Source organism: Elephas maximus, chromosome 2, assembly GCF_024166365.1.
Source record: "Elephas maximus indicus isolate mEleMax1 chromosome 2, mEleMax1 primary haplotype, whole genome shotgun sequence".
NCBI classification, from domain to species: domain Eukaryota; kingdom Metazoa; phylum Chordata; class Mammalia; order Proboscidea; family Elephantidae; genus Elephas; species Elephas maximus.
In genome coordinates, this window is record NC_064820.1 from 44434203 (window position 1) to 44447384 (window position 13182).

Here is a 13182-nt window from a genome sequence, read left to right on the forward strand (position 1 = left end):
TTGGATGCCCTTTATTTCCTTTTCTCACATCATTGCTCTAGCTAGGACTTCCAGCACAATGTTGAATAAGAGTGGTGATAAAGGGCATCCTTGTCTGGTTCCCATTTTCAAGCAGAATACTTTCAGTCTCTCTCTGTTGAGAAAGATGTTGACTGTTGATTTTATACAAACACCTTTTATTTTGTTGGGGAATTGTTCTTCTATTCCTATTTTTTCTGAGCGTTTTTATCATGAATGGGTGTTGGCCTATGTCAAATGCCTTTTCAGTGTTGATTGAAATGATCATGTGATTCTTTTGTTTTATTTATGTGCTGGATTATGTTGATTAATTTTCTAATGTTGAGCCATCCTTGCATACCACTTGGTCATGATATTTTATTTTTTTGGATATGCTGTTGAATTCCATTGGCTAGAGTTTTGTTGAGAATTTTTGCTTGTATATTCATGACAGCCTCAATTCTTTTTGAGGGCACCTGATCACTGCCTTGCTCCAGCCCTTTGGTCTCCAAGCTCAGTGTATAAACTAGGACAATGGTCGTAAAGAAAACCCTGGTCGCGTAGTGGTTAAGACCTACAGCTGCTAACCAAAGGTTGGCAGTTCGAATCCACAAGGCACTTCTTGGAAACCTTATGGGGTAGTTCTACTCTGTCCTTTGGGGTCACTATGAGTCAGCATTGACTCGGTGACAATGGGATGGTTGCAAATAGCTGATACCAATCCAGATTGCAAAAAGGAAAATGAAAAAGATGGGATAGAGGCATGTATTATGAGAATACAGGGGCATCTCTTGGGCTCAGAAGAGGACATGGAATGAGGGGTGTCATTGCTGATGTCAGATGGACCTTGGCTGAAAGAGATTACCAGAGAGGTGTTTATCTGTGTTTGATTGGCTATACAAAGACATTTAACTGCATGGATCATAGCAAATTATGGATAACATTGGGAAGAATGAGAATTCCAGAACACTTAATTGGGCTCATGTGGAACCTGTACATAGACCTAGAGGCAGTAATTTGAACTGTATGGCTTTAAATCAGGAAAGGTGTGGCCAAGGTTGTATCCTTTCACCATGCTTATTCAACCTATATGTTGAGCAAATAATCTGAAAAGCCAGACTATATGAAGAAGAACAGGGTTTCAGGATTGGAAGAAGACTTATTAACAACCTGTGATATGCATATGACACAATTTTGCTTACTGAAAGTGAAGAGGGCTTGAAGCACTTACTGATGAAGACCAAAGACCACACACAGACTTCAGTATGTATTACATCTCAACATAAAGAAAACAAAAATCTTCACAACTGGACCAATAAGCAACATCATGATAAACAGAGAAAAGTTTGAAGTTGTCAAGAATTTCTTTTACTTTGATCCATAATCAATACCTGTGAAAGTAGTAGTCAAGAAATCAAATGATGCATTGCATTGGGCAAATCTGCTGCAAAAGACCTCTCTAAAGTGTTAAAAAGCAAAGATGTTTCTTTGAGGGTAAGGTATGCCTGACCCATGTCATTATATTTTCAATAGTCTCATATGCATGTGCGGGCTGGAAATAAGGAAGACTGAAGAAGAATTGATGCCTTTGAATTATGCATTGGTGAAGAATATTGAATCTACCTTGAACTGTCAAAAGAACGAACAAAACTGTCTCGGAAGAAGTACAACCAGAATGCTCCTTAGAAGCAAGGATGGTGGGAAGACCCTCAAGAAGATGGATTGACACAGTGGCTGCAACAATTTTGCTCAAACATAGCAACAATTTGCAAAGATGATGCAGAACCATTCAGTGTTTTGTTCTATTATACATAGGATGGTTATGGGTCAGAACCAACTCGAGGGTACCTAAAAATAACAACATCTTCATTCAAGAAATGCCCAGGAGAGGGAATCTAATAGGTTAATTTTGGTTCAGATATCCATCATCGGTCCAATCAACAATAGCCAGGGAGGCAGAGTTACACAGCTGGAACAGGACTTCAAGGTATTCACCCTTTGATGGAGGGCCAGGTAGAAGAAAGGAAGTTCCAAAAGAAAATAAGAAGTCTGTCTCTGAAGTTTGCTTTGCATCTCAAAAAATGTGTACCTCTACGGAGCGACTGACCTAGAGATAAGAATCAGCCCGACTTTCTGGTGCATCAAGTCTGGCTCCTCCAGCTTTGCCGCTGTAAAGAAAGTGATTCAGCAGCTCTGGCTGGAAGCTGGGCTCAACCGCATGAAGGTTTCCCAGGAAGCTGCAGACCTGAAACAATTCTGTCTGCAGAATGCTTAACATGACCCCTGCTGACTGGAGTATCTTCAAGTACATATGCCTTTAGATCCCAGAAAGTCTGTTTGTTTTTGTAGTAAAATGAATCCTTCAAAGGTTTCCTAAACCACTTTTCATGAACCAGTGAATATTAAAAGGAAAGCTAAATTTTGAAACCTGTACAAAAGTTTATCCCTGTAGCACATGTGCCATACTATACAAATTTCTACTTTTGTTGATCCTTAATATCTACCTCTGAATTTTCATTAATTTCTATTTCACAAAGGTAATTATTTTATGGACATTGGCAGGCACATATAATAAAATACTTCTTATAAAAAAATGTGTACCTCATGTACCCAGTATCCATCCACTTGACTGTGACTCTGAAGGTCTGTCTCTGGACACCTGAAAGGGAGAGTGGTAGACTGGTACAATAATGGCCCTTAATGACCTGTGTCTAGCTGTATACATGCCCTTGGGTAATCCCTTCACACATTGACTCTGGGCGTGGCTATGGGACTTGGCTTTGGCTAATGAGACAATAGCAAATCTGACTCAAGCCAAGGCTTGAACAGCACTTGGGCATTGGCTGTTGCCATCTCTTGCTCTGGAGAACCCTACTAGCACCATGCAAAAAAGCCCAGGATGGTCTGCTGATGAAGGAGAGATCATGACACATCTCCAGCTATCTCAACCATTCAGTTGAGGATCCAGGTGTGTGAGCAAGAACAGTCCCACCCAGACCAACCCAGACCAGAAGAAGTGCCCAGGTGACTTACAGAATCATGAAAAGTAATAAATGTTTGTTGTTTTAGGCAAATTTTGGAGTAGTTTGTTACACAGCAAATTGGTACCTAGTTTGTGGTACTGCTATTACAAAAACCTAAAACCTGTGGCACTGGATTTGAATGAACAGTGAGCAGAGGCTGGAAAAACACTGAGGAAAGTGTAATCAAGGCTGGAAAAGAGACAAACTGTTGGTGAAGACTGGGAAAATCGTGAGGAGATTGCTATAGCAGGCTGGAAAAAATGGTGACCCATGCTAATATAGCAGAAAAAAAACTAGCAAAACTTGGGTTGAAAATAAAACTATTTTCTACCTCTAGTGCCTGCAGCTGCACCCTCCACCTGCCCCAATAAATAAATAAATAAACCAAACCCATTACCATTGAGTGGATTCCTACTCCCATTGGCCCTATAGGACACAGTAGAAATGCCCCACAGGGTTTCCAAAGAACGACTGGTGGATTTGAACCACTGACCTTTTGATCAGCAGCCACAGCTCTTAACCACTCCCAGTAAAAGATTCTCAGAATAAGAAATGGCCTCAGGGTAAAGATTAAATCAAGAGTATGGCTATTACGACCCACTGTTAAGACTTCCGATTTAAGGTGGTTCTCAGGTAGACAAAGGAGCTTCTAAGAATCTTAAGGGTATTGTTTCCATAGCCACCAAACATAGATAAAAACCTGATAAAAAGAATTGTGAATGTGACTTTGGGGCAGTGGTGGAATTAAGTGAAAATCACAGAACGCCTATAACATTTTAAAGAGAGTTGTACTGAAAACAAAACAAACAGCCAACTTGGAGTTCACAAATTGCAAAACGGCCTCTGGCCTCCGACTTTCTAAAGGCGAGAAACAGGCTACAATTGACTCAGTTGAAAACACAGAACATTTCTTCTGACAAAGGAAGTTGTCTCAGAAGACAAAATCAATATCCCAGAGAAAGGAGCCCAGAGCTAAGGAGGACAATGGTTCAGGCAGCTACCCCTAGGGAACAGAACTGGATCTTCCTCTCAGACTAGAGGATCTGGCGCCATAGCCTGGCTGGATTCCAGAATTCTCATGAATCAGTGACTGCTATATGCCTCCCATTCATTCCTTTTTTAAAGGGAAGTTTATTTATTTCGATTATCCTGTTCCTGCCTCCTTATTGTTTGTAGAGTGTGTGCAGAGCACATAACTTGTCTCTTCAGTTTACAGGTCTCTAGACCTATAGGAGCAGCAGCAAGTAACTGCACCTGAGGAGCCTCATCCTTATTTGGACTTGATAAAAATCACAGAATTCTGGACTTCAAGCCTGATGCTATAGATTGGATAAGAATTAGTGGTAGCCATGGTGGGGAGTCCCCAGGAGAGAGTGAGTACATTTGCATGTGAAAGAAACATGAATAATTAGAATTAGAGAGAGGCCTCTGTTCTATTTTTGTATTAAGGACCTCCAGTGATTCATGCCTTCAGATAGTCCCTTCCACCACTGATGCTGGGCTTGGCCATGTGACTTACTTTGTTCAATGAGACATCAGTAAATATGATACAAGCTGAGGCTCAGAGAAACACTTGCTTATTGGGGCTGGCGTTCTCTTGCTGCATGGAACCCTTCCACCACCATATGAACAAGTCTAGACTGACCTATTGAAGGATAAGAGACTATATAGGGAGAGGCCCCAGTTGTCCCAAATATCCCAGCTGGGGTCTCAAAGATGTGAGTTCCATCCCAGCTGAGATGGTCCAGACCAGAAAACACACCATTATCCCATAGAATCATGTTTGTTGTTTTAAGTCATTAGTATTTTCTTTCCCTGACTTTATTGTGGTAAAAAATATAAAATAAAAATCTTGCCATTTTAATAATTTTTGTAGGCCACTTGATTTTTTATTATTATTATTTTTTATTTTGGTGAAGTACATACAAAGATATACCGTTTCAACAATTTCTACATGTACAATTCAGTGACGTTGGTACACTCTTCAAGTTGTGCTATCATTCTCACTATCCTTTTCCAAATTATTCCAACACCGTTATCTTAAACTCACTCCTCCCTAAGCTTCCCATCCAACCTTTCGAGTTGTTGTCAGTTTGATCTCACATACGTAATTCTTTAAAAGAGCGCAATGGTCAAAGCAGATGTACTTTACTAACTAAGATAAGCTGTTTTTGTTTGTTTGGTTATTTGGTTGGTTGGTTGGTTGCTTGCTTGCTTGCTTGCTTGCTTGCTTGCTTGCTTGCTTGCTTGCTTACTTGATTGGTTGCTTGCTTGGTTGCTTGGCTGGCTGGCTGCCTGGCAGGCTGGTTGGCTGGTTGGTTGGTTGGTTGGTTGGCTGGTTGGTTGGTTCAAAGGAGATTTCAGGAGATAGTTTTGGTTTAAGTTCAAAGTATAAGGAGTATGTCAAGGCAATAATTTTGGGGTTCATCCAGCCTCAATGGCTCCAGAAAGTCTAGGTTACATTGAGAATTTGAAATTCTGTTCTGCATTTTCCACATTTTGATCAGGATTCTTCTCTAGAATCTTTGATTAAAATGTTTTGTGATGATAGCCAGGCACCATTCACTTCTGGTCTCACGTCAGAGGAGACAGTTGTTTACAGAGGTAACCAGGCATGCATTCAATTTCTTCCTCTGATTCCTGACTCTCTTTCTCTCTGCATTTTAACAATTTTAAAGTGTACAATTTAACGGCATTAATTACATTCACCGTGTTGTGCAAGCATCGTCATTATCTATTTCTAAAGTTTTTCATCACCTCCAACAGAAACTCAATATCCCTTAAGCAATAGTTCCCATCCTTCTTTCCTCCAGCCCCTAGTAACCATTAATAAAATTTTATATCTGTATTCATTTGCCTATTCTAGATAGTTAATATAAGTGGGATCATGCACAATTTGTCCTTTTGTGTCTGACTTATTCACTTAGCATGTTTGCAAGTTTCATCCGTGTCATAGTATGTATCAGAGCTTCATTTCTCTTTACTAAGTCATTAAGTTTTAAGGTGGTTTATTTTGCAGCAAAAGCTAACCAACACAGAGAGGCTCAAATGGGTAAATAAGCAAATGGAAGACCAAGGAGGAGACATTGAAGTGGAGGAACCTCTGGCAAAAGTGGGCCCAGGTGTAGGGGCAGTTCCCCAAGACAAACTTAGGCAATTCACAAATGGAGACCACACTGTGGTCAGTGGGATCCAGAAAGAAGAAAGTGCCAAAAGTTAAGTCTAATGGGGAAATCCAAATTGGAAATTGAAGCAGGAGCAATAAGTTTGGAAGTTTGTGGGATTAAGAAGAGGGAAGGTGAGAGGAGTAAATGGATCAGCACAAGTGATTCAGAAATAAAGCTTTGAACAAGAGAAGGTCCTAATTTTCCTTTTCCGAAGTGACTAACGGATACTTCGTGAAGCGTGTGTTAGAATTACTGAATCTGAATCTATGAGGGTGTGAATCTGTGCTGTTAACAGGCTTCCCAAGGAATTTTAATGTATACTTTGCAGTAAACAGTCCTACATATCAAGCTTTGTCAAGCCACAAAAGTTTCTCTTACACCCTTTCCCCAGGACAACGAGTGTTCCCTTATCACAAACATAGCTAAGAAAGATCAGTGTTTCTCAAATTCAGATACATATTGGAATTACATGGGAAACTTGAAAATAATATAAATCCTTAGGTTCTGTTGTTGTTAGTTGCTGTCAAGTCGATTTCAACTCATGGGGACCCCATGTGTGTAAAATAGAACGGCTCCATAGGGTTTCAAGACTGTGGTCTTTCAAAAGCAGATCACCAGGGCTATCTTCCAGGGTACATCTGGGTGGGTTTGAACCCCAACTTCTCAGCTAGTAGTTGAGAGTTTAACCATTTGTGCCACCCAGGACTCTAGGTTCTATTTCATACCAATTAAATCTGAATCTTGGAAAGTGGGATCTAGACCCCAGCATTTTGAAAGTTTCCAGATGACTGGATTATGGGGTGAGAAGACCCTGGAAGAGATGATGCAATCCCTAAACCAAGAGCCCAATAGGTGTCTTAGAAATTAGTAATAGCAGAAACTCTCTGACCTTCCTCATTTTTATATGTTTGGCTATTGATCTAAATGGCTATTAACCTCAAAGATCAGTGTTAGGAACTTAGTGACTAATGGCTATTTCTTAATCAAAAATGAAACAGCACTTAATTTCATAATGTAATAAAAGTCATCTGAGCATGAATCAGCAAATATTATCATTCAAATAGAGACTAAAGTAATCTATGAAAATATATTTTGCTTAAATTGTTAAACAAGATTCCAAGATATTGTCCAAAAAAATAAAAAGTCTGGTACCATAAATAAACACAACCACCCTGGTATCTAAGACAATAAAAGTGTAGTGGGGACAGACCTGAGAGTAAATGTTCTGTCTAAAGGCATTCAGATTTCAGGAGAAAAAAAAAAAAAAATACCCTTTGTGGCGGCCAAAAAAAAAAACAGGGTTGAAGGCCAAATTAGCTCACTGGCTTCCAACTTGTGGACCTCTGACTCATAAATAAAAATGATAAAATATAGAAATAAATCTAAGTACAGAATTAGAATAGATAATGAGTCAGGGAAGGTTTTAAAGAAGGGATGGCCATGAAAATATTTTAAAGGATGGGGATTACTATTTTTTTTATACTTTTTAAATTTTCTCTTTGAAATAGTTTCACTTACAAACTTGTTACAAAAATGTGAGACCTCCTGTGTACTCTTCATCCAGATCATCCCCAAAGTTAACATCTAAGGACAATGATCAAAATCCAGAAATTTTCACTTATACATGCTATTATCTAATTAACAGACCTTTTTTAATATCACCAGTTGTCTCATTGATGTCGTTTTTCTGCTCCGGGGCCTAGTTCAGAATCACACATTGCATTTAGTTGTCATATCTTCTTAGTTTTCTTTAATCTGGAATCTTTTTTTTTTTCTCTTTGCCTTTCATGACCTTGGCGTTTTTTTTTTGCAGTGCATGGTCATTTATTTTACAGAATGGCCCTTAGTTTGGGTTTGTTTGGCATTCGTTCATGATTAAATTGAGGTTATACAATTTTTGAACAAATACACAAGAAGTGGTGCTATATCTTTCTTAGCACATCATAAGTGGAGACATATGATGATGACTTGCACCATTACCGTGATGAAACTTTTGATCACTAAATTAAGATGGTACCTTCCAGTTTTCTCTATTGTAATGTCACAATTTTTCCCTTTGTGATTAACAAGAAACTTGTGGGGAAGGCAAGGTCATGGAAACTCCATAGACACGTCTGATCTCCCTGAGGGACCAAAATGGTGGGCTGAGGGCTGTAGGAACCATGGCCTTGGGGAACATCTAGGTCAATTGGCATAACATAATTTATAAAGAAAATGTTCTACATTCTACTTTGGTGAGTAGCTTCTGGGGTCCTTAAAGCCTGTGAGTAACCATCTAAGATACAACACTGGTCTCGTCCCTTCAGGAGCAAGGGAGAATGACAAAAACTAAAGATACAAGGGAAAGATTAGTCCAAAGGACTAACAGACCACATCTACCACGGCCTCCACCAGACTGAGTTCAGTACAATTAGATGGTGCCTGGCTACCACCACTGACTGCTCTGACAGGGATTACAATAGAGGTTTGCAGACAGAGCTGGAGGAAAATGTAGAACAAAATTCTAACTCACAAAAAAAGACCAGACTTGCTGGTCTGGCAGAGACTGGAGAAACCCCAAGAAAACCCCAGATACCCTTTTAGCTCAGTAATGAAGTCACTTCTGAGGTTCACCCTTCAGTCAAAAATTAGACAGGCCCATAAAACAAAACAAGACTAAAGGGGCACACCAGCCCAGCGGCAAAGACTAGAAGGCAGAAGGGAAGAGGAACGCTGGTGAAAGGGAATCCAAAGTCGAGAAGGGGGAGTGTTGACATGTTGTGGGGTTGTTAATCAATGTCATAAAACAGCATGTGTACTTACTGTTCAGTGAGAAACTAGCTTGTTCTGTAAACCTTCATCTGAAGTACAATTAAAAAAAAAAAAAAACTTGTGGGGAGATATTTTGAGACTATGTTAAAACCCTGTTTCTCATCATAATTTTTCCCACTAATTTTACCCTTTATTGGTGATTCTTGTCCGAAACAATTGTTAGTGTAGTGTTGGCCAAATGGTGATTTTCCTATTGCATTATTCCTTCTACATTTATTTGTTGGTATTCTGTTGTAAAAAAGAGTTTTTCTTTCCCCCCCCATTTATTTATTTGTTTATTTATATCAGTATTGTCTCCTGAATTCTTAATCTGTTACTAGCATTATTTATTTTGTTGGTGAAAGTTTCCTAGATTTGGTCACTGGAACCTTCTTCAAGTTGGCTCCTGTGTCCTTTTGGCATAACCCCATCACTTTTTTTTTTTTAACTTCCTTATTTCTGGCATCATACAATATTTCAAGTCCATCTTGTACTTTCCCTGTCTTACACCCAGAATCAGCCATTTCTCTAAGGAATCCTTACAACTTTCATTGAAGAATGGTGTCCAGAAACCAAGATCTGGGAACTAAGTGTGTTCGTTGGTGCTAGGTGTCATTGTCTGTAGGCCCTCGCTTCCGATAGAGCTGAGAAATACATGTGAACACACACACACACATCTATGTCTATTTCTGTATCTCCCTATGTTTTGAAAACCATGAGTTTAAGTGATACGTCTAATCCTAACCCAACACCACAAGTTCATTTTAACCTTTCCACTTTCCTTGTCTATAACTCCTTTCTCTGACAGAAACCTGGCTCCATTTGCTACAATATATTAACTTATGTTTAATTATAGAATACACACAAACTAGTTTCAGACAGTCTGCTCCTTTGACTACAAAAAACCTATAAATACCCATCTTCTAATACATGTTTACATAAAACGCATTTACTTTGTCTCCAAAGATGGATAGACAAAATGTCCAATTCCTGCATCTAGCTCCAAGTTCAAGGCTTTTGGGTGATATGCAAATTTCTTCTTTCACTCTTGACATAGCTCTTTGTTATCTGGCAAATTATGGCTAAAACAAACTTATCAATCCCTAACACATTCAATTAAACAATAGTGGAGAAGAAACAAGGATAACTGAAATAAAAATTTGGAAAACATACACCCAGATACACATTGGACTATGTACCAAAGTTCATACCAGACATAATTTTCCTAGGATGGGATGTGACTTGGGGGTGAGAATATGGCTCAAACAGTTCAGTTGGGATGACTATCAAGACTTTGGCTTGGAAATGCAGGTATCAAGGATTTCCTTTCTTCTTCCCGGCATCATGGTGTCGTAATGCTCTTGACAGTGGATGAGTATCTTTGTTAATCAATCTTGCAGCCTCTGGTTTTGTTCTCTAGTAGACTTTCCTTTATCCATTGATCTCATGGCCATATCTAGGAAGTCTACCTTTTTTTTTTTTTTTAGGGGGTGCATAATTTTAGTATCTCTTTTTCTATGTGACTTCAAAAATCCTGACGTTGCCATAGGAATGTAGAGTCATTAATTGTTGTTCACCAGGATTGGGTTTTCTTTAACAATATAACTCCTTTATAAATTTAGTTGTCATCAGTATATCTGACTGTAGTCTTTCCCATGGTCTAGGAAACATAGACAGAAAGCCTGTCTCTTGTCATGCATTTGAGTCTAGAAATTTCTATTGTCTAACAATAGGCCTCTGTTACATTATCATCCCCTAAGACTTTAGTGTAATGGCTGCTATTTTTATCTTGGCTTCTGCTTCTAGACAGCTTCTGACAATAACTTGGAGAAGAATAATTTTCTCCCTGCCCCCAGGGTATGTCGCAGCTTTACTTGTTCTCTATGTTAGATGGAGGCTGCTTTTTGGAAAGTATTTGGTGGTGGTCTGAGAGGTTAGGCTTATCTTTTGCTCCAGTATTACTTCCTATCTTTATTTGTATGGAACTTTAGAGTCTTTGGCCTTTACAGCACTACTAGATTCCAGGATCTTGGACTTTCAGTCATTTTGGATTGCAGTCCATAGTCAGACAGGGTCTTTTAAGTGAGATCATACTTTTTTCCTTCCAGATGGGTCACTTCATGTTGAGATTGCCTCTTTATTGTAGGACCTCACTGTAATCCAAAATCCTGGCTTTTTCCTGACATTTTCTGTGATGCTTCAGCCTTGTAGCACAGGGCCTGAGTCTCAACAGACCACTGCTCTTTACCTCATCACTCTGCCCAGACAAGTCTACATTTTAGGGTTTGTATTTATCATACCCCACTCCTGGAACCAAATTCTATGTAAGTTATACATTCTTTGTCTGTAAGAAAACAGAAGACGTGACTGAAATTAGTTTAGACAGAAAAAAAAAAAAAGTGTTGCCTCTTATAACTCGAAATTCAGGGATAAGACAAGCTTCAGAGTCAGCTTCTGATTGTGATTCACTCAGCTGTGCCTTTTGGTGTTCTCTGCCTCCTTAGGATTCTCCAATCCTGGTAGAAAACCGGCAACAGATATTCCTACCTTTACGTGCTCACCCTCTGATTCTGAGTGGAAGATGAAATAAAACAACTCCAATGCTAGCATTGCATACTGTTGTGGTTGTTGTCGGTTGCCATCAAGCCGATTCCCACTCATGGCAACCCCATGTATGCCGAGTAGAACTGCCCCATTGAATTTTCAAAGCTGTAATCTTTCAAAAGAAGATGGCCAGGACTTTCTTTTGAGGCACCTGTGGATAGGTTCGAACCTCCAACTTTTTGGCTAGCAGTTGAGTGCTTGACCACTCTGTACCACCCAGGGACTCATATTCCATGCTAGCTAGCAACCTAGTATTTACCCTGACTGGAGTGTTCAAGTTACATGGCCAACCTAAACCAGTGAGGAGTTGAATATGTGTGGCGTAGGCCAATCAGAGCCCATTCCATGTGACTGGATATTTAATTGAAAACAAGGCATCATTAGAAAGGGGAAAGTGGATAACTAACAATAGCCATTTATCCATTACCTCTTATTTTCAGGCCTGTTTTTTTTTTTTTTTCTGCTCACTAATATATATTTTTTTAAATAATATTAATCAGTATCTGAAATTATCTTATTTAGCCACCTCCCTTTGAAGAATCTAAGGTTCCATGAGATCAGGTACATTATCTAATTGTTCATTGTACTTGTAGTTAATGCCTCGCGTTCAATAAATAGTTCCTGAGTGAATGAATGAATGCATTGTCTTTTTCCTGTATCTCAAGCCTTTCAGCACAATGTCCTAACCCACTAGGTCATGCATACTTCATTGGAAATGCCTGGGCTTAAGGCTTCACAGCTGGTAAGTGGATGGCCAAAACCTGAACCGAGGCTTGCTGACTCCACATACCATGCATTTCTGACTATTCCAAACTACTCTAAAAAAAAAATTTTAAATTTATGTGTAAAAATAAGCCCCCAGAGTTTTAACACAGCTGTGTTCAGAACACATGTAGGGATACATAAAACATGCTGACAGCTGGTATTGAAAGAGTAATTTGAAAGATTAACAGGAGTCTAAAACTGGCATGAACTGATATTTGCTTTTCTGATTTGGCACTATCAGCATGCTCCAAGTTAAAATCACAGCCTGCCTAATAGTACAAGAAAGCATGGAATGATTTGTTGCTAGCCTGGTTTCTCATTTTTGTTATGGAAATAGTATAAGACACATCATGATTTTGCTTATTGTGTGCTGCCCCTGTTGAAAATAAAATGTTTTTATCTTACAGTGTGGTAGAGAAGCCTGATCAGTAAGAAGCAAGCTAACATTAACTGATTGTCTACCATGAGCTAGGTACTTCATTCATTCTTTTATTTACATCTTTTCACTTGTATCCATTCATTGAACATTGATCGAGAACCTTCCACATAGCCGGCATTAGCTAGGGGCTAGGGATACAGTATTGAGCTCAGGCTAATGAGATTTGAGTCCCTTGGTGGTACAGATGGTTAAGGCCCCTCTACTCAGAGGTACCTCAGAAGAAAGGTCTGGCGATCTGCTTCTGAAAGGTTACAGCCTTGAAAATCTTACGGGGCTATCTTCTTTGAAACACATGGGGTCACCATGAGTTGGAATGGACTTGACAGCAACCTGTGTGGTTTCTTCTGTGTTGTGTTTAGGGGAATTACACTGATTAAGAGAATAAACTTTGGAGGCA

The 13182-nt window shown here is 39.3% G+C and overlaps 1 protein-coding gene across 1 annotated transcript; it reads left to right on the top strand.

The window, feature by feature from the left end:
- Positions 1-689: 689 nt before the first annotated feature.
- Positions 690-2346, top strand: LOC126062179 (guanine nucleotide-binding protein G(I)/G(S)/G(O) subunit gamma-5-like). Its single transcript, XM_049859389.1, is given in 3 exon segments — positions 690-762; positions 2097-2279; positions 2282-2346. Coding segments are annotated over 3 exon segments (321 nt in total).
- The last annotated feature ends 10836 nt before the right edge of the window (positions 2347-13182 follow it).